Raw genomic sequence first — 24,344 nt, 5'->3', positions numbered from 1 at the left:
TTTGTTTTTTGTTATTCGAAATATAATCCCACCCCTTATGTAACACCCCCTGAAATGGGGGCCTTTAAGGAAATAAACTGAACTGAAACTGAACCAGAGAAGCTACGTATCGCCAGGAAGGAGTTCGAGCATATGTTAGAAATCAGAATTGCTCATCCCTCCAGCCTTCACATGGTGCCCAAGAAGACCGGTGATTGGCACCTTTGCAGAGATTATCGTATGCTGAATACTGCTATAATTCCTGATTGGTACCCTCCACGGAACATCCAAAACTTCACTGTCATTCCTTATAGTGCCCAGATTTGTTCCAAGATCGATCTAGCCAGAGCCTACCATCAAATTCCTTTGGCTCCAAAGGACATAACTGAAGTAATGGACACAGGAACAGGAATGAACGTATGTTTATTGAGTTAGTCGTTTAAGTAACCAAACTCTGGCGTGACGTCATGTCACTCAGGCCTTGATGCACGCGCTCTTGGAGTGCGTGAATTGCTGACATCACATCAATTCCTTCCCCTTAGGAGGAGCTCTAGAAACGGTCTGGCGCCTTGCGACGCCGGTTTGATTGGCGAATTGGAACTGCCAGAGGTCCAGCATTGGCAGTACCCGTGTCGTGCTCTTCCGGAACTCCAGTGTTGGCAGCTCCCGTTTTGGGCTCTTCGTTAGCCGAGGAATTGGGGCTGGTACCCGAAAAGCCCGCCAGAGGGTCTGCATCTTCGTTTGGTGGGGCTAACCCTCCGTTTCTTTCAGCGCCTTCCTTGTCCAACGATGTTGGATGTTGAGCCTCCGTGCGGTGTCGTAGCTGATCTTCATGACGCTCACATAGTTCCCCATCCTCCGTCTTGAACGTGCTCAGGCAGGCGCCCCTGGTATTCTGTATCACTCCGGGTCTCCAGCTGGCACCTGCCCTATAGTCCTTGCACCAGACCGGTTGTCCGGGCGAGTGTCTGGGCGGAAGTGCTCCTGCAGCAGAAAAAGGTTGTGACACCACATTATCCAACAAAGTACGTGGTTCGAAACCAAGAAGCAAGAAGCCAGGTGTCTTTCTGTTTTGGAGTGGGGTGCGCCGATAACGCAGTAGCCATCGGGCCAGGCGCCTTTCAAGGGTACCATGCACGTTTTTGCGCAGACCTTCTTTAACAGTGCGTACTGCCCTTTCTGCCAGCCCGTTGGATTGCGGATGATATGGAGGAGATCGTAGGTGTACTATGCCATTATCTTCCATGAATTGGCAGAACTGTCTACTTGTAAACTGGGCCCCGTTGTCGGAGACAACTGTTCGTGGCAACCCAAATCTGCTGAAAATGCTCCGCAACGCTTCAACAGTGTTATCTGCGCTGGTTACTTTAAGCGGAACAACCTCGATCCATTTGGTATGCGAATCCACTGTGATCATCAACATTCGTCCTTCGACTGGTCCTGCGAAATAAACGTGGATTCTAGACCATCGCTCGAATGTGTCCGGCCACGGAACCGGCTCTTGCGCGCGTGGCATGCTGCAGTTTTGCTGGCACACGGCACATGCGTGTACGATATTCTGGATATCCTTATCAAGTCCGGGATACCAGAAAAGTGCTCGTGCCAGATTTTTCATCGCCGACATGCCTTGATAGGTATCGTGCAGCAGCTGCAGCATTGATTCTTGAGCTGTGGCGAGTATCACGGCCCGATGGCCCCAGTAAAGAATACCATGGCTGCATGTCTGCTCGTCTTTTTTGGAACATAGGTCGTAATGCTTCTTGTGTTGCCGGCAATTTCCTTGGCCGGCCTTCCCGAACGTAACGCATAACTGCCATGAGCGTGCCATCACGTGTCGTCATTTCGGCCAAATTGTGCGATGACACCACCCCTGTGTTCAGATGGTCTGTTAGCAGCACGTACTCCCGTTCATCTATCAACATTGACTTCACTGTCTTGTCATCATGTGGCGCTGCTGGGCATAAGTTGGCCATGTCACTATTGACACTGGTGACCCTGTGTCCACTTGCATCTTCACAGGCACCCCTTTCCACTATAACGTTCGCCACATCGGCCGAACCAGTCCTGTCGACAACTCACGGAGGTGTAACAGGAACTGTCCGAGGAAGGTTCCTCGCAGTGAGCTACGTTTTCTTGGCATGGCTTGGAATTGCACATTGAAGCCAGGTGTCCCCTCTTCCGACAAGAGAAACACTCAACGCAGCGGAATCTGCGTTTGGCGGTCTTGTGGGTGTCACTTCCGCAGCAAAGGCAGCTGGTCTGTACTTCATTGTTCGATTTTGCCATCCTGTCTGGCTGTGGTCTTCTGAAGAACCTCTACTGCTCTTGCTTCGTTCGCACTGCGTGGACGCCCTCTCCGATTGGTCTATCTCCCATCTGTTGTACGTTGCGTGCCGCATCTCAGCAGCTAGCGCCACATCCTCTGCTTCCTGCAGCATGAGCGTGTGCCATGCTAGCAGATTACAACGCACTGCAGCATCCCGTAGACCGCAGACAAGCCTGTCGCGCAGCATTCTCTTTAGCGCCTGGCTGAAATTGCACCTATTAGCCATTTTCCGTAGCTCAGCAATGAAGTCGCTTATCGACTCGCCAACCTGCTGATTCCTTGTGAAAAACTGATAAGACTCCGCTATCTCGTTGCCTTTCGGTGCAAAGTACTCTGCCAGTTTTTGAACTGCTGCTTCGTACGTCAGATTCTGAATCTTGCCAGGCGCACAATGGCCTGCCAGGAGATCTACCGTCTTGGTACGAAGGGCGGCAACAAGTAAGGCCCGACGCTTCTTCAGATCGAGAATCTCGTGGGCTTCGAAAAAAGCTTCTAATCGCACCTGATATGCATCCCACTTGTCGTCCCCTTCATCAAAAATAGGCGGCCCGGCTTGCATCGCCATGCTTTACCCTGGCCGTGGGGGTTAATCCTCGTCGCCACTGAAGTAATGGACGCAGGAACAGGAATGAACGTACGTTTATTGAGTTAGTCATTTAAGTAGCCAAACTCTGGCGTGACGTCATGTCACTCAGGCCTTGACGCATGTGCTCTTGGCGTGCGTGAATTGCTGACATCACATCAATAACGAAATTTAGGGTTGATCCCTCTTTCATAGGAATCAGTGGAGCACGAAAGTGAAGCATGTCTTCACAGAAGCTATTGCATGTTTGCTTTGTGAACTCATGGTCTTCTGCAGCGAAAGGCGCACGATTTGCGGGTCAGCCACCGTGTTGCAGGCTGGCTTTGCATGCAGCACCCAGCTGCCGAGTTGCTTCGGCGACAGTATCAGCATTTTGGTCCGACTATAGTGTCTTGGGCAGCCAGTTGAGTTGCAACCCGCTCAGCTTCAGGAATGCGAGTGGCAGAGTGTGCAGCATGCACCACGAATGCGGTCTGCTTCATGCTAGCATGTCTTGCCTGTCCAAAGCGAGATTTGCCCGTCGACGCCGTTGTCTTTCTACGCCACCTAGCGCAGCAGTTTTCTTAGTTGCTGCCATCACAAGTGAAGCAGTAGTCAGCATGTAAGCACTGTTGATGCATGTTGAAGCCGCACTCTGTAGGCAGCATAGCGCCACAGGCTAATCCAACATGAAAGAGAAACCATACCCATATGGTGCTGCAAGTGCCAGCACCAGGCTATACCGCGTTGGAGCAGCAGATGTCGTGCGATCTCCATCTCACAAGCTGGTTGCAGCACTGCCGAAGGTACGAGGCACACACAGGTAATATCGTTGTGCTGCGGTATATAGTTCCTGGCGTAACTGGCTGATTATTGGGTATACACCAGAGAGTTTTATTTTTGATCACTACATGATATGGTACAGCGATACATGACATGTTATTACCCGTGCAAATGCGCATTGTATAATGACAATTACTGTGGCACTTTCTGCCATTAACTGTAATAGCCACCCTAACCATCATTATGCAGCCAACATGGCAGCACCCATTCAGCCCAGACCGCCCACTACGATCCGAATTCACGCTTGTTACTGGCTCTCTGTCCTGTCAGCAAGAAACAAGCGGCAAAATCCATCATCTCATCTCAAGCTAAGTTCGAATCATTAGACATGTTTTGTCTTAATTATTGAGATCAACTGTTTGTTTTCATGCTGCTAGAACTACAGACAGGGAACCAAGCTGTAAAACTTGTTTGATTTCTAGTTAGATTTTAGATTTTAGAACTTTAGATTTCTAAATGGCACTACAGCATTAGCATTGGTGATGCGTTGATGGCGCCGAACGCTATAAAAGTGTAATTGTTCACTGCATCATTAATTTACTACCCCGCTCTATCATGGTATGTGGTGACAGTAGCGAGAAAATGCCAAGTAGACGGCGAGCAGATGCTCTGGCGCAAATGAACACTTGTAAGGGCATTCGCCCGTACTACTTGTGAAGGAGGGTGCAAGATAACTGCAGAAAAAGCATACAGGGAAAACAAAGCCTTGCTGTCGCATGCATGTAAACATAGCTTACGTTTATGGTGTCAAAACTTTTTTTTTTTTTTTGCCAATCCACCAACTATGGAACATGTAACATGATGACAAGCAGATGCTGAGCAGATGACACAGCACGGATGAGCACCACGCGAGGGGCATTCGGCCTTCTTATTGGCTAAGAATTCGTGTAGCTTCCACAGTGCTACAACCAGCCAGCTATTTTACTACATGGCGCTGGCGTTACATTCGATAAAGAAAGTCAAGCATGGACCCCGACATAGAACACTTTCGTGTCAGAACAGCCATCACGATGCTGTTTGATGTCTTCGAGTTCTTGCAGATGTCGTTCGTCCTGAAGAATGCTGCACAAACATTTCAGCATTTCATTGATGAGGTAGTTTGTGAATGGCTGTTCATTTTCGCCTACGTTGATGACATCCTCGTGACCAGTGCCTTATTAGAGACGCACATTGAGCACCTACGGCTTCTCTTCCATCGCCTCTAGTCTCACAGCCTTGTCTTTGTCGCCAATTGTGACTTTAGTGCTTCTTCTGTCGAGTTCCTCGGCCATCTCCTGAATGACGAAGGCATCAGACCACTTCCTTCCAAAGTCGAGGCCATCACCAACTGTTCTTGCCCCACTTCAATGTGGCAGTTATGACATTTCCTCGGTTTGGTGAACTTTTACAGACGTTTTATTTCATTTTGTGCTGCTACAGTCAAACCTTTGGAAGCTCTCAACGCCACCAAGCCCACATCACCTTAGAACCAAGAGACGAAGCCTTCATTGAGGTTAAAACGCAACTGGAAAATAAGACTTTGCTTGTACACCCAGCACCCGAGGCCCCCACTGCCCTCATGGTGGATGCTTCCAGCATTGCTGTCGATGCACTGCTTCAGCAATACATGGCTGGCGTTTGGCATCCATTCGCTTTCTTCTGAAAAAAATGATCAGTTAGCAGAGACAAAAGCATATTTAGCGCCAGCAAACAAGGACGGAAGGGAGACGACACCACAAGAGCGCATTGTGGTGTCGTCTCCCTTCCGTCCTTGTTTGCTGGCGCTAAATATGCTTTCAGTTTACCAACATGCCCAACAAATGGCAAAGCAGAGACAAGGTACAGCGCTTTCGGCCGCAGGCTTTTGGCAGCTTACCTATCCATCAAGCACTTCTGCTACTTCTTCGAAGGCCACTGTTTCACCCTGTTTACAGTCCACAAGCCCCTCATCCATGATTCTGGCTCAAAGAATAACATACTCCCCTCGTGAAATAAAACTGGCTTACCTCACCGAGTTCTCGGTGCAATTTCAACACGTCAAAGGAGCATTAAATATTCCAGCAGACGCGCTCAGCCTAGTCAAAGCCATTGCAACGATGGGTGCTTTGCATGAATTGGCCGTCGCGCAGCAAAAGCACAAAGAACTTCAGCACCTAAGATGAACACCAAACAGCTTAGACCTGCGACATTTTCCATTCAAGGCGACGCTCTTCTCACTTGTAAAGTGTCCACTGGTCACTATCGCCCCTTCATTTCGCATCATCTCAGACGACACCTCTTTGGACATTTACATTCTCTCACTCACCCAATCGAGGCTTCCGAAAGGCTCGTCACTGAGCGCTACATCTGGCCAGGCATGAATGTCGACAGGCAAGCATGGGCACGCTTTTGTCTGGCTGGCCAAAGAGCTAAGATACATCACCACATCCGAAGTTCCCTACAGTCATTCCTCCCGCCCACTTATTGTTTCCAGAAGATTCACATTGATATCATTGGACCTGTTCCTTAATCAAAACAAAATTGCTACGCCTTAACTATGGTCGACCGTTTTACTTGGTGTCCTGAATTCACACCACTTCCAAACATCCTGACATAAACTGTTGCAGATGCTCTTATAAGCGCATGGGTGTCACAATTTGGTGTTCCATCAGAGATTACAACTGATAGAGGCCGACAGTTCAAGAGTGCACTCTTCTGACAACTTACTAACCGCCTCGGCATACACACGTCAAAACAACTGCGGATAATTCGCAAGCCAACGGACTTGTCAAGCATCTGCACAGGCAACTTAAGGTGGCAGTCATAGCCCGTGGCGGCTTGGCAAGCTGAGTCGATGTCCTTCCAGTAGTACTTTTGGGTCTTCCTGTTGCTTTTAAGGACGACTTGCAGAGTTCCCCAAACCAGCTCAGTTGGGGTACCACTCTGCGTCTTCCGGCCAAATTTGCCCAGCCTCTCCACAAGCTTGGACACACCTTCATTCCTCCAATGACTGCAACACTCGTTCACTGTGCTTCGACCTGTCCAGCCCTGCCACAAGACTGCAAAAGCACCCTTTACCTTCAAGGACATGAATACGACATCCCATGTTTTTCTGCAGACCGACACCATTCGGTGGTGTCTGTCCACATATGGGACCGCATCTTATTTTAGACCGCAAACCCAAACACTTCACAATCAACATCGGTGACAAGCCAACAGTCGTTTTCATTGACAGACTCAAACCTGCCTTCATCGACAACACCACCATTCACAGTTATGACATTGCCCTGTTTTCTCCACTTCCTACTGCCTCGCCATCACTGTCTCCAGCCTCTTAATGTTACAAGCGCATTCACTGGCAAACAGACTCCGTCTCTCCAGGCGGGGGCCCCTGTGGTGAAATCTGGCCACGGAAGTGTGCGGTGCCGAAAAAAGAAGAGGAGGCAGGAAAGGCGCGAGCTGTGCTTTCGAAAGAAATAAAAATGAGTCTGAAGGGCTAGCCTTGCAAGAAGATGATGTCTCAGGTCATTCCTGTTCTCAAGACAGAGGCATTGAAAGCACACAAAATTGATGTAGTATGCGTTGTAGTAAACTGAACGACTTATTTGTGAGTGGGAAATACTTTGTTAAACATTGTAGGAATTTCATGTAAACCAGACGTTTATATGTCATATTTGTCTGCTTCAGATGCTCTAGCCAGATGCAGCTTACAGAACTGCAATATCTGCTTTTGGCACAGAGTTATTGATTTGTAAGCGTTGTGGTTTAATATTTTTTAACATACCAATTTCTGGCAGCTTTTATAAAAAAATTATGCGTGGCTCTGCTATTGCAAACACCAGAGACCAGCGGAGATGGGGGAAGGCCGGTAAAGTAGTGCCAAACTGCACACTTAGTTTAACTTTTGCTGAGATTCCCCCAGCTCCGCTGGTCTCTGGTGTTTGCGATAGCAGAGCCACGCATAGTTTCTTCACACGACCACTCTTATACACTGGTTTACACATCAGTCGACATTTTAGATGAACATCGATTGCCATGTCATCAGCCACATTTTGGGGAAGACAGTTCACAGTCTCTTGCACATGATTGGCACATTCACAACTTGGCCATGAACACTATACTGCCCATTGCGACGAGTGAGACTCCGGATAGACGTGAAGGGCAGACGAGATGAGATTAAACATTCCTCCATATTGTTGAGTTTTTGCAAGTCGTTGGGTATTGAAGGGTAGCGATACCCATTTGATACACTCATGGACGGCACTTTTCCCTCCGGTAGACAAGTCTTGCAAGTGTTATACACAGGGAGTTCATCGACGTTACGCTCATCAGCAAAGGTCTTCTCGAGCGTTTCAATTGCTTTGGTTTGGCTATCCTCGTTACGCACACTGTTAATCTTGTAAAGCTTATTACTAAACCATAGTCTGTCACAAACTTTACAGCTGTGGCCAAATCCTATGTTGAGAAACTTGCGTTTAAATCGCCCACCAGCGCCGACAGTTCCTAGTTGTTGCATATTGCGAAAGTTCCTGAGCACACGCAACCCAGGATCTTCCAGCATCTTCCGTTTGCTAGCGCTCAGAATTTTTCACAATGTTTTGCGTAGTATCTCACAGAATTCAATCGGCCGCACTCGCAAGCTTCAGAATATTCTCTGCTCTTGCGACGCCTTGCTTCAACTTCCGAAGAGAGTGCGCAGGTTTTTATAGGAGAGCAATGATGTCGCATCACCTGTGTCCCCACCGTGCCGTTCCTTCTCCCCTGCTAGGCTCCACCCACCCTTGCTGCGTCACTATGCTGCGCGATACCATTTTTATACTCTGCTTTCGCTCTCTCTCAGCTCTCTCTCCCCTAGCTCGGCGAAGCTACGGACGCCAAGAGAAACTCAGCGAGGTTCTAACAGCTGCACTGTAAAAAACTATGATGACATAAATCAAAATTCTGCTTCCTACTTTCAGTAGAATTTGGCATCCTCTCTTAAATGCAACAATATTCATTTGAATTGGTCCAACGTTTAACTTTCTAATTGGAAAAAATTAGTCAGCCCTGACAAAGAGCCTCTTTTTAATGCATGTCTTTGCAGCACCTGCAGTCTTCTAAGAGCCGCAAAACTTCTTTGTCTATAGGGTCAGTGTCACTAGCAGTTGGACAAAGTTTTGCATGGTCATCTGCCCCTATTACTCTCCAGATTCCCAAGTACGTCAATCAAAAGCATGTACATGCATATCCATTTCAGGCAGGTCTTATTCTTAGATGCAGCTTGCCCAATTTACCAAATCTCGCGCGTTTCCCGAGATATGCTCAGTTTTATTTCTGAGGTCATTAAAAAAATTACAGGCTAGGTGAAAAATATATCTAGATCCCACATGTGGTGGAAATTGACTTAAGCAGAACTTTCATTAGTGCCTGTAAGGAACACTGTTTTTGTTTAATGACCACTTGCAAATATAAAGCACATGACCAAGTTGGACACATTTTTATCAGGAAACACCTCACTGAAGGTAAACATGTGGTGGTTAATTTATTTATTTATTTATACAATACTGCAGGCCTCATTGAGGCCCAGGCAGGAGGGGCATACAAAATACAGAATAATTGCATTTGCAGACATAAGAACAAAAGGACCAAATTAGTGTGCACAATAGCAATGGAGTCCACCAGCTGCGAGAACCAAATGGGTAAAAAGAACACTCGGTCTTGTAACCAAACAATTCCCAAAACAAAAGTGAAGAGTAAATGTACAAATGAACCGTCAGTACAATTTTAAGCAATGAGAAGGAATGTAACACAAAGATCAATTTCAGTTATTACTATGAAATCAGTAGTTCAAACGGTCAATGGAATCAGTACTGTTTAGTAGCGACTGAGGTAAATTATTCCAATCGGTTATAGTGCGTGGGAAAAAAGAATATTTAAAAATGTTAGTTCTGGCATTATAGGGAGTTAGAGAGTCAGCATGACGATGACGTGTTCGGCGTGCTGCCATTGGCGTTACATAAGGCTCAGGAGTGAGGGCGAGGAGATTATTTTTAAGAAGAAAAAGAAATTTCAGCCGTTGTATTTTTCTTCGTATTTCCAATGTCTGAATGCCATGTTGTCTCATTATTGCTGTCGGGGAATCAGTCATACGGTATTTCGAAAAAATAAATCTGATTGCTTTACGCTGTACTCTTTCTAGTGCACCAATGTTCGTTTTCGTGTAAGGGTCCCACACTATGCAGGCATACTCCAGTTTTGGCCTTATTATTGATGTGTAGGCTAAAAGTTTAGTTTCAGCGGGAGCTTGTTTTAGTTTATGACGTAGAAGACAGAGTTTACGAAAGGCTGAGTCACATACGTTAGAAATGTGAATGTTCCAGTGCAGGTTATGAGTTATTGTGACGCCAAGATATTTGTATTCCCTAACCTCGGTTAATGGTTCAGATCCGAGAGCGTAAGGAAAAGATAGGCTATTTATTTTTTTAGTTATCTTCATGTAAACTGTTTTGTTAGCATTTACCTCCATGTTCCAACGATTGCACCAAGAAAGAAGGTTTTGAAGATTATTGTTCAGGGTTATCTGATCATCGCAACCGGTTACCTCACTGAACAGAACACAATCGTCAGCGAACAGTTTTATTTGAACTGGTGCTGTGACAACGCTGGCAATGTCATTAATATAAATTAAGAATAATAAAGGCCCTAAAACACTACCCTGAGGGACGCCTGAGGTAACTGGAAGTTCATGGGAATGGTAAGTATCGATACTAACAAACTGTTTTCGGTTAGTGAGGTATGCTGAAACCCAATTAACAATGAAACAAGGAATGTTAATTAATCGAAGTTTTTCAATTAACTTGGAGTGTGAAACAAGGTCAAATGCTTTCCTGAAATCTAAAAATATTACATCTACCTGGCTGGATTTGTCTAGAATATTCGCAAAATAATGAATAACCGATGTTAATTGGGTGACAGTAGAAAAACCTTTTCGAAAACCATGTTGCTCAGGTGAGAGTACACTGTTATCACTTAAGAATTTAGTAATGTAGTTAGCTATGATGTGTTCTAGCATCTTACAGCATGATGACGTTAGCGATATTGGGCGATAGTTACTTATCAGCGTTAGGTCCCCTTTTTTAGGTACAGGTACTACGCGTGCAGTTAGCCAGTCAGTAGGAAGAGTTGCTGTGGATAATGAAGCACGAAAAACGATCACAAGAAACTTGGACACCATTTCTGCGTATCGGCGCAGAAAAACATTCGATATATTGTCAGGACCAGGGGTTGATTTGGTTTTTAAGTTAAGAAGCATAGAAACTACGCCAGGTACAGATACAAGGTCCGAGTTTGCAACGGACAAAGAAAAAATGGGAATCGATGTATCACTTGTATTTGCAAAGACACTATGGAAGTATGTGTTGAAATGCTCTGCAATACTTTGCTTTTCGACGATAAGAATGCCGCCATCCACTATTTGTTCAATTGGTTTGTTTTTTTTACTCAAATATGTCAAAAATTTTTGTGGCGCGGTACGAATAAAATTGGGCAGGGTGTGGTTAAAATATCGCCGTTTAGCATGCCCAATAGACGAGCTTAATTTAGCTCTTGCGGTTTGAATTTGCGTTATAGGGGCGTTCTTTCGTCTCCAGCGTTTAATCTTTCTTTTCAAGTGAATGACTTCCCGCGTAACCCAAGGGTTAACTTTCGCTGTTTTCTTTGTCTTGTTTGGTACAAAATTTTGAACACAATATGTGCAAAGTTCTTTAAACCTGTCCCAAAGTTCTATAACATTGTTTCCTTTAAAGTTGCTGAGGTGAAAATCTAGATAATCTAAAATAGTTTCGTCCCTGGCACGTGAAAAGTCCTTCACTACAACACTTCTTGCATTACTGCGATTGCATTTTTCCAAGCAGCATGAAAAACATACCATTTCATGATCAGATATGCCGCGTTCAACAGACACTGATAACTTTTCGACATTTCTATTCACAAACACAAGGTCAAGTATTGACGACGAAGATCCGTATACTCGCGTGGGTAAAGTTACAACTTGTTGTAAATTGTGGCATAGAATTATATCACGCATATAATTGACATGGGGAGTAAGTTCAGTGCAAGAAGTATTATCCTCCCAATTAACTCCTGGAAGATTGAAGTCTCCTAACAGAAATATTTTTTTTTTGTGTGTGAACGAAGTGATATGCGTACGCAAATCACTCATGAATTGAAGCGGTGAACCGGGTGCTCGATAAACGGCAAACAACAGGAAAGATTGTCCCCAACAAGAAATTTTTAGGCTAATAGTTTCTATATCGTCAGCCTGACGCAAAAGAGTGGACGGCATATTTTTTTTTACCAGTACAGCTACCCCACCTCCTCTCGTTGGTCTGTCGCGTCGAAAAACACGATAAGAAGGCGGGAACACGACTTCATCTTCTATTCCGCTGTGTAGCCATGTTTCAGTTAGAACAACTATATGCGGACTATAACCTATAATAATAGCCTCAAGTTGATCACATTTATTAACGATACTACGGGCATTGATGTTTATAATACGGAGTTCTTTATTATCTGCATGGTGAAGTCAGTCTTTCTTAGAATTGTTGTACTTTCCAATTTTTACTCGAGCGTTTTCCGTATCATCCCAAACAAAGACGTTATTATCAATGCGTAGTTTTTCGTGAATTAAGTTTACTTTCCTTTTTTGTTGTCTTTCCTCTGAAGCACTGTGCCACAGAAGTTTACGCTTCCTGAGCGTATCTCGCGAGTAGTCATTTTGTACAGATGTATTGGAACCTTTTAGTTTGTAAGCATTTTTCATAATCTGGTTTTTTTCTTCGTAATCCTGAAAGTACAAGATGACTGGTCTGGAATTGCCAGACCGACCAAGACGGTGAATTCTGCCAACTGATTTACATGTGACTTCAAGTTTAGTAGAAAAAATTTCAGTTAGAATTTTGTTCCGCAAATCAGCCTCTGTTTCATTTTCGTCCTCAGGCACGCCAAAGACCACTAGATTTGAGCGTCTACTCCTGTCCTCTAAGTCAGTAATCTTGGCCTCCAAGGATTTTACCGTTCGTTCAAGGCTGTCCACGCGCTCAGTTTGCTTTTCTATTTCTAGGAAGCGGGAATCCCACTCCGCAAGACGTTTTTCCATATTTGTTTGCTGTGTTCGGAGGGCTGCCACATCCTCAGCTAGTTTATTCTGACCTAAAAGCAACTTTTCCAGCAACTCGCGAGTGCTAGACTCCTCTGGGTTAGGGCCTGGATTTACTTCGTCTCTCACGCTTGATGATGAAGGAATGGCGACAATGCAATGATGACATGATGGTGGCATGATGAAAACTGGACGATGGTATGACGACGTTGGAATGATGACTGTATTGAGAAAACAATGATCATCATCATCCGCCTGGTTACGCCCACTGCAGGGCAAAGGCCTCTCTCATACTTCTCCAACTACCCCGGTCATGTACTAATCGTGGCCATGTGGTCCCTGCAATATTCTTAATCTCATCCGCCCACCTAACTTTCTGCTGCCCCCTGCTACGCTTCCCTTCCCTTGGAACCCAGTCTGCAACCCTTAATGACCATCGGTTATCGTCCCTCCTCATTACATGTCCTGCCCATGCCCATTTCATTTTCTTGATTTCAACTAAGATGTCATTAACTCGCGTTTGTTCCCTCACCCAATCTGCTCTTTTCTTATCCCTTAACGTTACACCCATCATTCTTCTTTCCATAGCTCGTTGCGTCGTCCTCAATTTTATAGAACCCTTTTCGTAAGCCTCCAGTTTTCTGCCCCGTACGTGAGTACTGGCAAGACACAGCTGTTTATACACTTTTCTCTTGAGGGATAATGGCAACCTGCTGAGAATGCCTGCCAAATGCGCCCCCGCCAATTCTTATTCTTCTGATTATTTCAGTCTCGTGATACAGATCCGTGGTCACTACCTGTCCTAAGTAGATGTATTCCCTTACTACTTCCAGTGCCTCGCTACCTATCGTAAACTGCTGTTCTCTTCCGAGACTGTTAAACATTGCTTTAGTTTTCTGCAGATTAATTTTTAGACCCACCCTTCTGTTTTGCCTCTCCAGGTCAGCGAGCACGCATTGCAGTTGGTCCCCTCAGTTACTAAGCAAGGCAATATCATCAGCGAATCGCAAGTTACTAAGGTATTCTCCATTAACTCTTATCCCCAATGCTTCCCAATCCAGGTCTCTGAATACCTCCTGTGAACATGCTGTGAATAGCATTGGAGAGATCGTATCTCCCTGCCTGACACCTTTCTTTAATGGGATTTTGTTGCTTTATTTATGGAGGACTACGGTTGCTGTGGAGCCGCTATAGATATCTTTCAGAATTTTTACATACGGCTCGTCTACACCCTGATTCCGTAATGCCTCCATGGCTGCTGAGTTTTTGACTGAATCAAACGCTTTCTCGTAATCAATGAAAGCTATATATAAGGGTTGGTTATATTTCGCACATTTCTTTGTCACCTGATTGATAGTGTGAATATGGTCTATTGTTCAGTAGCCTTTACAGAATCCTGCCTGGTCCTTTGGTTGACAGAAGTCTAAGGTGTTCCTGATTCTATTTGCGATTACCTTAGTAAATACTTTGTAGGCAACGGACAGTAAGCTGATCAGTCTATAATTTTTCAAGTCTTTGGCATCTTCTTTCTTATGGATTAGGATTATGTTAGCGTTCTTCCAAGATTCCGGTACGCTCGAGGTCGTGAGGCATTGCGTATACAGGGTGGCCAGTTTTTCTAGAACAATCTGCCCACCATCCTTGAACAAATCTGCTGTTACCTGATCTTCCCCAGCTGCCTTCCCCTTTTGCATAGCTCCCAAGGCTTTCTTTACTTCTTCAGGCATTATTTGTGGGATTTCAATTTCCTCTGGACTATTCTCTCTTTGATTATGGTCGTGGATGCCACTGGTACTGTACAAATCTCTATAGAACTCCTCAGCCACTTGAACTATCTCATCCATATTAGTAATGATATTGCCGGCTTTGTCTCTTAACACGAGAAAACAATACAATAATTTAATGATGGCGGTGTGACAATGGGGCCATGACTACAATGGCATGACGACCCTGGAATGGCTACAACAGAATGTCAGTACTATATAGAAGGACCATGACGGCATGATAACAACTATATGAAGATGACACAATTACGACGGCTCACTGATGCCGGTGTGGTGCTGATATGACAATGCAGTGGTAACAGAGTGAAGACGGTGGAAGGGTGACAATGACATGACAAGAAAGGAATGATCACAGTGGCATGAAGGCGATGAAGTGACAACGACAGCATGTCAGTGTTGGAGCTCGCATCCATTCAGGGTAAATTTGACAGTTGTAGGTGAAAGATGAAAAGGAGCCATAAATTCCACACAAGGAAATTTATTGGACACATGAAAAGGGGACATAAAGATGACAAAGTGAAATCACTCAAAGAAGTCACCCTCAGCATCCACATTTGCTATGAGGTGACTCCGGGATCTGGTGCATGCTACCTTGACATTGTCTCCAGGGAGAGCTGCAAAGGCTGCCCGAATCTTCGTGATAAGCAGGGCCTTGGTGTTACTAGCATGATGATGGTTGGTTATCTGCTTCACCACACCCCACACATAATTCATAGGATTGCAATCAGAGTAGATAGGGGCCTGAAATTCTTGGTCAACCACTTTTTCCAGCACTATATAGCAGGGAGCTGACTTTTGCTGCCACACATGGGGTAGTCTGGTAGCTGTCCTCTCCACCAAAAGCTTCACAACAGTGTACAGTAGCTCCTCATACTTATTCGAACTGAGCCCAAGTCCCTGTGGCAAGACAAGTGCGGGAATCACATTACCCTCACCGGAAACACATCCAAACACCATCACATTTTGATCTTCATGACATGCAGAACACAGAACATTATCTTCAGCCACAGCTTCATAGTCTTCATTTCACCTCTGCACTTCACGTCGTATCGCTTTTATGATGTTCAAGGTGGATTGAGCAGCTGTTTTGATTACGCAATTTCACTGCCCGGTGCGAATCATCATAATACAGGTAACTCTTAAATATTCCCTCGCTTTCATTGCAGTTCTGTTTTATTTGATAGCTTTATGAGAAACAATAGATAAAAATTATATGCAAATTAAAGCAAAGTATGTTCACAATGTATATTCCTATTGAGTTATGCTGTCAGATTTACTCGGAACACCCAGTACATCACCAGTCGCCACAGGCCGCCTCATTTTACACTATATCCAGTACCGGCCAATCATGCAGGACAGTACCCATCAGGCAGCAGCTGGGAGCCAAGGATACGAAAAGTGGGGAAAGAGGCAAAGAAGGCTTCGCTCAAAAACCCTACATTTTATCGAAAGATTACTGGACGACCTTTTCAAGTAGATTGAATGCCAAAATATGTACATATAGGGTAATTACCTTATGGTTGCCAACAGTGGTGGTGGCCAGGGTGAGGCATTCGCATGTGATCCTACCAAGATCATGCCGACGGCAAGGCCAGCCTATAAACAGAGTAGCTAAAGCCAATGTTTAGTGGAACTGAGTACCCTTTACTTCATTGAAGTCACATTTAAATGTTGATTAGTAAAGTTAATTTTTAGTGATTTCGTTAGGAGATAACTAGACTTTACATGCTTGTATTTACAGACAGTTATGTACAAGTGAACACCGGATCTGACACATAAACTGTAATTTGCTGTGAACTTATTGTCTTTATATTAATGTAACCAAGCTTCAATAGAGAATCAATGAGTCTGCGACGTGAGATTTAAAAAATAAATGGAGATGAACATTCATATTGTTTGAGAGAAATTGTCATTTTGCAGAAGTGTGCATACATTTAGATTTTTATTATATCATTATGTAAATTAAATAAGTGCTTGGTAAAAAAGTGACTTTTATTTAAAGGGGCCCTGAACCACCTTTCTTTAAAGCCTCAACACCTTGGAACAAATATGGTGCCTCCCAGGAATGCACTAGCGAATTAATTCTTACTGAAATTCGAAACACATTGTCACTTACTTCAGCCAGTTTGGTCAACTGTGTCAATTAACATGCGTGATAACAGTACGAAAAAGTGCACTGATCCAAACTAAAGCCCCTTAAACTTCGTAAAGTAGCGACACTCTCCTCCACCTTCACTCCTCCTCGTTTCTCCCCTCTTTCATGCTCCCTCCCCAACCGTGGTGCTGCCTACACCACTCGAGCGTAGCAGACGACCTTTTGCAGAGTGAATGCACGCATGGCAAGGCGGTGGGCTTTAAGTGTTCACGTTGGTTTTCTAGCTCCGAGTAACTTCGTGTTCAGCATATATTTTCTAAACGAACGGTTATGCAAATTCAGTGACAGCAGCTTTCTTCTGTCTTGATAGCTTTCTTCTTTAAGTATCTGAATGAGCGCTAGTGCTGTGCCATGACGACTCCGAATGTATCACGTGAGCTACAATTAGGTATGCAACATTTGTCAAATGCGTGTCACAAGATCTTGTTGCGAATGGTTGTAAATGATACATGTACAATCGTATGCCAACATCCTGACCTCCAGCAAGCCCTCAGTAGCCTAAATAATCCGCGCCGTCCTTACCATGTTTATTCGCGGCGCGTATCAGCTATGACGTAAAAAGGACGACAGAGGGCACGAACAAACGCTGCTCTGAAGGTTCGAAAGAGTATTACAAGCTATAGTGCCACCAATGTGTGTGCTTGCTAATCTTCTAAGCCCATGCCAAAGGCTCAGAGGTGGGTGCTTGTGCCATTATGTTTCTCATGCCTCAAAGTCAACAGAAATATGCGCGGCCAATCATCGAGTCAGGATTCTGCGTATATAGAAAATTAAATCAGCTTTTTTAGTATTTGTTCATGAAGCAGGAATGCGGGAACAGCGCTTCATTCAGGCTCAAACAAGTGCATTGCTTTTTTCAGGTTAGTGACTCATCATGAATAACATTTCATTGTGTGTTAGCTCGTCCGTTCACGAAGTGACATACTTGTCACGAACCGAGTTGCACTAAGGTGCATGCATTGAGGACGGTTGCGCTCACTCAAAAATAACATTTGTAAGTTATGAGTTTAGTGAAGTGGTGACCGCGCAAAGAACTGCCATGCTATGACACGGCCGAAATCGCAGTAAGTGAAATGGTGCAGTCGTTCATATTGAGGCACCATTTGTTGTCTCATTACGTGTGTCTAGAGACATAGTGGTCAAATGAGCTAATAGTTGAACGAATGAGTAAGCAAACAACTAAACGAACCAGCAAACGACGACTAAACCAGCCATTGGACGAGCAAGCGACCGCACATTTTCTTTGCGAGTGCTCCACCACCGCATCTTAACCTACACACACTTTAAAGCTGACAAGAATTAACACGTACATCTCAAAGACTTATGATGCTGTCGTTTCGCGACGAACGCATTTCGGGAGAGCATGCACACTTTTCCTTTGTATCGCAAATCTACCTGGCAACCACCAGTGACAAACACGAACAAAAGAGGTGAATAAAGCTATTTGATCTAAAGAAGGCTAGTGAGTAACCACAAAATGCAGAGTTGCTTTCCTAGGATGAGTTTTCATGCTCAAGCCTCAAATATTGCTGAATCCTAAAGGTTTCATAATCATGTTTTCGCATGCAACCTAGCGTGCCCGCAAATTCAAGCCTGCTAGCGTATACAGTACGACTAAGTGCGCCAAATGCAACAACGTACTGCTTAAATAAACAAAGTACACGTCGTGTAGGAATCATGTTAAAGCGTGCAGACAAATGGCAACCTTTTCGGTGAACTGTGCAATATCTACTACGTTATGGCCCGCAACAAATTACGCTAGCCTGACACATACTATACTATGAGAGACTCGCAACTACTTCGTATAGTCGTGTGGAGAATATTCGCCTAAAGTTCTCCCTCCCAATTCGATGAATCCATGTCTTTCTTCTTAACCTGTAGCGCTTACTGGACGGTATCGAGAACAGCTTCCTGTTTTTGCTGAAACTATACGAAGGCGCAGCAGGTTATGGTGATAGAAAATGCCGTGAAGCGATGTCGCACTTGCGTCAAACTTAGTTCAAGCTGTTCGCAAACCAAAACAACACGGAACAGCAACAGTGCCATCATGCACTTCTTGCCACTCCGTAGACGCTTCTCAAGCAAAAATGGTGCTGAAGCGTGACTGCAAACAAACGAAGCCGGCGCAAGGGCCCATGTAATGCCATTAGGCCAATAGCGACGCGGCGTCAGCCAGAGCGCACGAGGAGGAGGCGGTATTCTTCAAAGCATGGCACTGCTTTACGAAGTTAAAGGCGCTTTAATCCAAACATCCTGCTTGCTTCATGTCCCATCAGCCAATGGCAACGCTCTGTGGGAATCTGCCCAATGATGTCAAGGGGCACCCACAGGCAGCCTCGAAAAGTGTGAGCAGAAGGCCTCTGTTTGAAGAAAATGCAACGTCCTGCTCCACTTGCGAGCTCCACGCACCACCGTCGACTGCAAAATTTGGCTTTGTTCACAGCAGCACATGCTATCAGTGGAGTATGTTTCTTCACTAAGTCCAAGGGGTGGTTCAGGGCTATTTTAAGGGCCAACAGCAACGCAATTTAACTTTGACTTAATTGGTTATAAATGAGTATATGCCAATAAACTTTCTGACCCCTGTGATGCAATTCCAGCCAACAGGCGACAGAAAGGGACCCGGTAAACACACATTAGTCATTCGAGTACCTGCACTTAGTACATCAAAGAAACACCTTAACAATATACAAAGTATATATACAACACATATTTAGAATCTTGCAACAATGTTATAAAAAACAAAACAAGCCTAATGAAGTTCAACACATTTACATCAGTTTGCTGACATCTTCGGTTTGACTCAACATAGCTGGCTTCAACATTGCATCATGCTGTTTGCTGATGCATTGAGCATACTGGCGTCTCTGCCTCTGATGTCAGCTCAGCTGGTCTTGCCTAAAGGTGAAGAAGGTGCGGGACTGATGCGCCTGAATCGCTCGGCCCTCTCTGCTAGGCCTGTGGAGCATAGCCACAGGAGCTCGTGGCAAAGGCGCTGTCAAGTCCTAGCTGCAGTTATCCTTATTTGTGCCCACTCAGCTCATGGGTCAAAGCCGCGGCAGCTAGGGCACTGCCTCCAACAGGCTGCTGCCATCTCCATGAACCACTCCTCTCCTCTAGCCTCCAGCTCGCCCTTCTCTTTGCCATCCTGGATTGAAGCTGGGCTCGTTCCTTCTACATGTCCTTGTCTCCTTTTGGCGAAATAGCTTCCCTGTGCGTTTTTCTCTCATTGTGTTCTTTAACAGCTTCGTTTCCTTTCTCTTTCTTTTGCCACTTCATTATTTTATCGCATTTTGTTTCCCTTACGAATTTCTTCCTTTGCCCCTTCGTGGGTTTTTGCCATCCTACTTTTTCCCATTTCATTTCCTTCTTTTCCACTTTGCACTTATAAGGTAACTAGGCTTTATATACACTAATCTATAGACAGTTGTGTGCAAGTGAACATGGTATCTGACGCATAAAACTCTGTAGAACTGGTGGTCCAGAGCACTGCTCCATCCTCCAGAACACTCCCTAGGGGTCAGGAGCTCCTCCCAAACCACCTCACAACAAATCACGTCATGCCAGCGACCCGATTGGGTCAACTCTGATCTGGCATGCACACAATCGTTTATCTCTCTGCATTTTCCAGAACTCTAGCAAAAAAAAATAGTGGGGCAGGAAAGAAATTTGCCTTAAATGTTGCCACTCGTGTTTTGCCGTTCTTAGCATTAGTCTATCGATGAGGAATGTTTGAGAAGGCATGTCTCTTATTCTGCTACCCATGACATATTGTTCCCCGAAACATCCATTGGCAAAGTGGCAACAGACACTGGACATTGCGGAGTCCAGTGCCCCCCCATTGCCGTGCGTGTGACGGAAGATGGTGCGCTTCCTTCCTTGCGCACGCATGCGATTGAGCCGCCATCGTTGGATCACTATCGCATGCTTTCACTCACACATTAGCATATGGTGCGTGGCGACGGTATTATCGCCCTTGGGCTTTATACAGAACATCACGGCATGGTGACAGCAGAAATGCGCCGTGAGTGTCCATATAATTGCTATTACAATAAAGACTGAACAAGGCCTTCATACTGGACTGACCTTCCTCGCACCTTCTAGGATCGCATTGAAAATTTTCCCGTCCAGTGTGATGACTGACGCTTGGTTTCCACATCATAACCGTAAACCCGTGTCTCATCCCCAGTAATGATGCTTTCATAAAAATTATATCATCCCGCAAGCTTTTCGCTCACTTTCAGTTGTATTTGCTTGTGTTTGCTTTTGTTCATCTGACAAAAGTCGTGGCACAAACTTCGCTGTGAGGTTGCACATTCCCAGCGTGTGAGTAAGAATCTAATGACACAGTATTTGAGATGCAAACCTCTACACGTACTTCCCGAACTATCAGGCGACACTTGGAACGAATCTCTTCATTCAGATTGTCCACAATGGAATCAATTTTTGAAGTCAGTAGTTCTCCTGAATGATCATCATCTACAACAGAAGTGTGGCCTTATTTAAAATGTTTCCACCACTTGTGCGTTGCAGTGCTCCCTAATGCTAAATTTCCAAAAGCTGTTTGTAGCATCTCATATTTATCCATAAAAGATTTTCCAAGTTGCACGGAGAATTTCACGTAAACCCACTGCTTCACTGACTCGCTCATTTCGATATGACAGAAATACAGCCTCCAAGATTCACAGCACATTGTGGGTGGTTTGAGGTAGTTCACACCATGATTTTTTCTGTTTTGCAGCTAACCCCGAACTGAACCTGTATGTTCAAATCGTAACCTGATCTGACAGTAAGATTTCTTTTATAACACTGTCATAAATGCACATTACCACAGAAACAAGAAATGTTTTAGCATCGGTATGCAGTTTTGCCAGTGTCATGCGGCATCCAAACATATTGCTGATGTACCCGCTGTTGCGAAGTAGTGGCTTTGGCACTGTGCTGTTATGCTCAAGGCTGTGGGATCGAATCCCGGCTATGGCGGCCACATTTTAATTTGAGAGAGATGCAAAAACACCTGTGTACCATGCACTGGGTGTACGTTAAAGAACTCCAAATGGTCAAAATTATTTCAGAGTCCCCCACTGCACCGTGCCTCAACGTCATATTGTTTTTATGCATAAAACCCCTGAATTTAATTATTACTGACATTAGGTGGCATCACAGCTATGCGAAACAAAAACATTAGTCCATATTTCTGTCTACTGTGGTCATGTGCATAATGTAAATTGTTACAATTATTCCTACTGGTGTATTTTTTGTCAGGATAACCAGGTGGCTTGATGTGTTCTTATTAGACATCCTTGTGTGAATTTTGGACAGGGTTGCTGCAGAGTTAATTGATGACCAAGCAGTACACTACATATTGCTTACTGTTTCCCAACTTTACTGAAGGCTGCATTTTACCTTTTTTTTTTTATGTTCACAGCCTTACATGGCCATGTGCAGTGTGTAAAGCTGCTTCTGAGTAGGGGCTGCTACCTGCCAGATGTGGCCGACAACTGTGGCACCACACCCTTCATGGATGCTGCACAGGCAGATCAGGTGGCCATTATGGACTGCTTGGCAGAGCTCCAAAAGGTGCATTTTTCTGCACTGCCATGTCATGACTGCTTTTCTATGCTAGTTAGTGCCACCCCAATCTGTTTGCTGAAACAAACTATAGGCCTGATGCGCTGTACAGGCAGTGCTGCGGAAGCGCTGGTCAACAGAGCCCTCTATGCCATACTTATCGGTTTTGGGTATTACAAAATGCGATGTTCTGCTGGTGAATGCATGGCGCCGTGGTATATCTGCTCGTCTTAGCTGCACTGCCACTGGAATTTTGGAGCATGTTGTGTATGAGAGGCTTTGTAGCATGCCTTCCGCCACCAAGGGTGCAATGCGCTGTGCTGAATGCATGCGCTGCATATGAGAAGTCACAGGTGGCGTTTCGGTGCGCTGTCGCTTTCATGTGTGTACTGCTTAAGTCACACAGTGCCAAGCTGCAACGGCAGACTGTTGCAATATATGTCTATTCACTTAAGCATGTGTACAATCTCAGAACCGTGGCCCATTAACAATGAATGAATTAAGTAATGAATTAATCAAACAGTCGCACAGTGTGCTGCAAATTCCAGCGTGTCACGCCCATGAACCTCATGACAATTCACGCAGCAATAACGGCGATGACAATGCTTGGGGACCACGCACTGCTCAGTGTAGTCTGGCGTATACTCGCCTTGAGTTAATGTATACCATGCTACCAACTCACTGGGTCCGCCCACCTTCGGCACGGTTTGTCAGGCAAAAATCCCCCGCATTCCATGGCCTGTGCTGCATTTGGTAGCACAAAATGGACGGCTTACGTACGTATAGAATACTTTTTGAGTGTTAGAACTATGCACAGAACTCAAAACAAAGCACAAAACGAGCAAGACCCACGTTACTCTACGGGACGGCATATTTTCTGTACTACCCACCCAACTTTGTCAACCGCTGCCAGGTCATGTCATAGTGCGTTCAACACTTACAGAACTCTAGCCCGTCAGCCCCATTCATAACAGTGGCACTTTGTGTAGCTTAGAGCTCGACTATGATGAAGATTCTTGATGCTTAGTGTTCACTCAAGTGATAGTCCTTTCAAGCAAAGCAAATTGCTGTGGTCAAAACAGGAACGGGACAGCTGCACCAGTTGCTCCAAAATTTTACCGGCATGGCTACTGCTGGGAGCTTGTGGCAGAGTTCTGCGGAGTGTCACCACCGGTGTCTCACGAAGTTTTGTGGTACTAGCGCAATCAGAGTAGTAGGCAAAGCGCACAGTTTGCCATTTTACTTTGTGCTTGCTATTTGTGGCAGTGCTGTTGCTTCACCTTGTAGCTCAGTCATGACAAATTTTTGCTTGTGACGAACAATTCGCTGTATGAAGAATATCGCTGCGGTTCTCCTTCTATGTGCTTTGAGTGAAGAGTTGAGCGTCGGCTGTATTTCGCATGTGACACACATTGTGCTTTCTCATGTATGTTTGACAGCACGTGCTTGATTGTTCATGTTTCTGTGGTAGCAAGTTGCAAGCAATTGAGTCCTTTAGCACATGTGTGTGATTACGTAGCCCATTTCTTAAAAGAATGCGGACTGTACCGTGTGGGATCTTGACTCCGCAAGTTAGGCTGCGAAAGGAGGGCAGTGGCAGCTTGAATCGCTTTGGGTCTCATTCATTCTTTAATACCAGTGCAACATGGGCACTTTTGATGGCGATGAATCCTGATACAGATCAAAATTTTTGGTTGTGATCAAGAATGGTAGCTGTTGCATGGTCCAACAATCCAGATAAAGTTGTTTGAGCTCACTTAGAATTGTGGTGCAGATGACACTCTACGATTGCATTCAGATTCTGCTGTATCCGGATTTTGCAAAACCATGGTCAAAAGTGCCCGTGTAGAAGCACCCGATTCAGATTGGACTCTGCAATGCTCCAGTGTGCCTAAGCGACAAAGGTGTAAATTCATCATGGGTTTAGACACCTCAGGGACATCACAGTGATTGTGTTGCACCGTGATGCTAAAATAGTCTCTTGGTACTTGTGATGTGGCTTTCCACACATTTCTTCACACTTTCTTTTG

The 24,344-nt window shown here is 45.0% G+C and overlaps 1 protein-coding gene across 10 annotated transcripts in view; it reads left to right on the top strand.

Annotated features, from left to right (window-relative positions):
- The window catches only part of LOC126521198 (ankyrin repeat domain-containing protein 16-like), a 100,082-nt gene that overhangs the window by 26,756 nt on the left and 48,982 nt on the right, over window positions 1–24,344 (top strand). For all 10 annotated transcript variants that reach the window (XR_008610285.2, XM_055065728.2, XM_050169816.3 and 7 more), the window contains one exon: window positions 22,172–22,323. Coding sequence is in view for 9 of the 10 variants with exons in the window: in XM_055065728.2 (XP_054921703.2) it covers window positions 22,172–22,323 (152 nt within the window). In the remaining variant the exon portion in view is untranslated. The remainder of the gene's footprint in view (window positions 1–22,171; window positions 22,324–24,344) is intronic.

The sequence above is a fragment of the Dermacentor andersoni genome, chromosome 6 (genome assembly GCF_023375885.2).
Source record: "Dermacentor andersoni chromosome 6, qqDerAnde1_hic_scaffold, whole genome shotgun sequence".
In the NCBI taxonomy this organism is placed as follows: domain Eukaryota; kingdom Metazoa; phylum Arthropoda; class Arachnida; order Ixodida; family Ixodidae; genus Dermacentor; species Dermacentor andersoni.
This window is presented reverse-complemented; position numbering and strand designations above follow the sequence as displayed.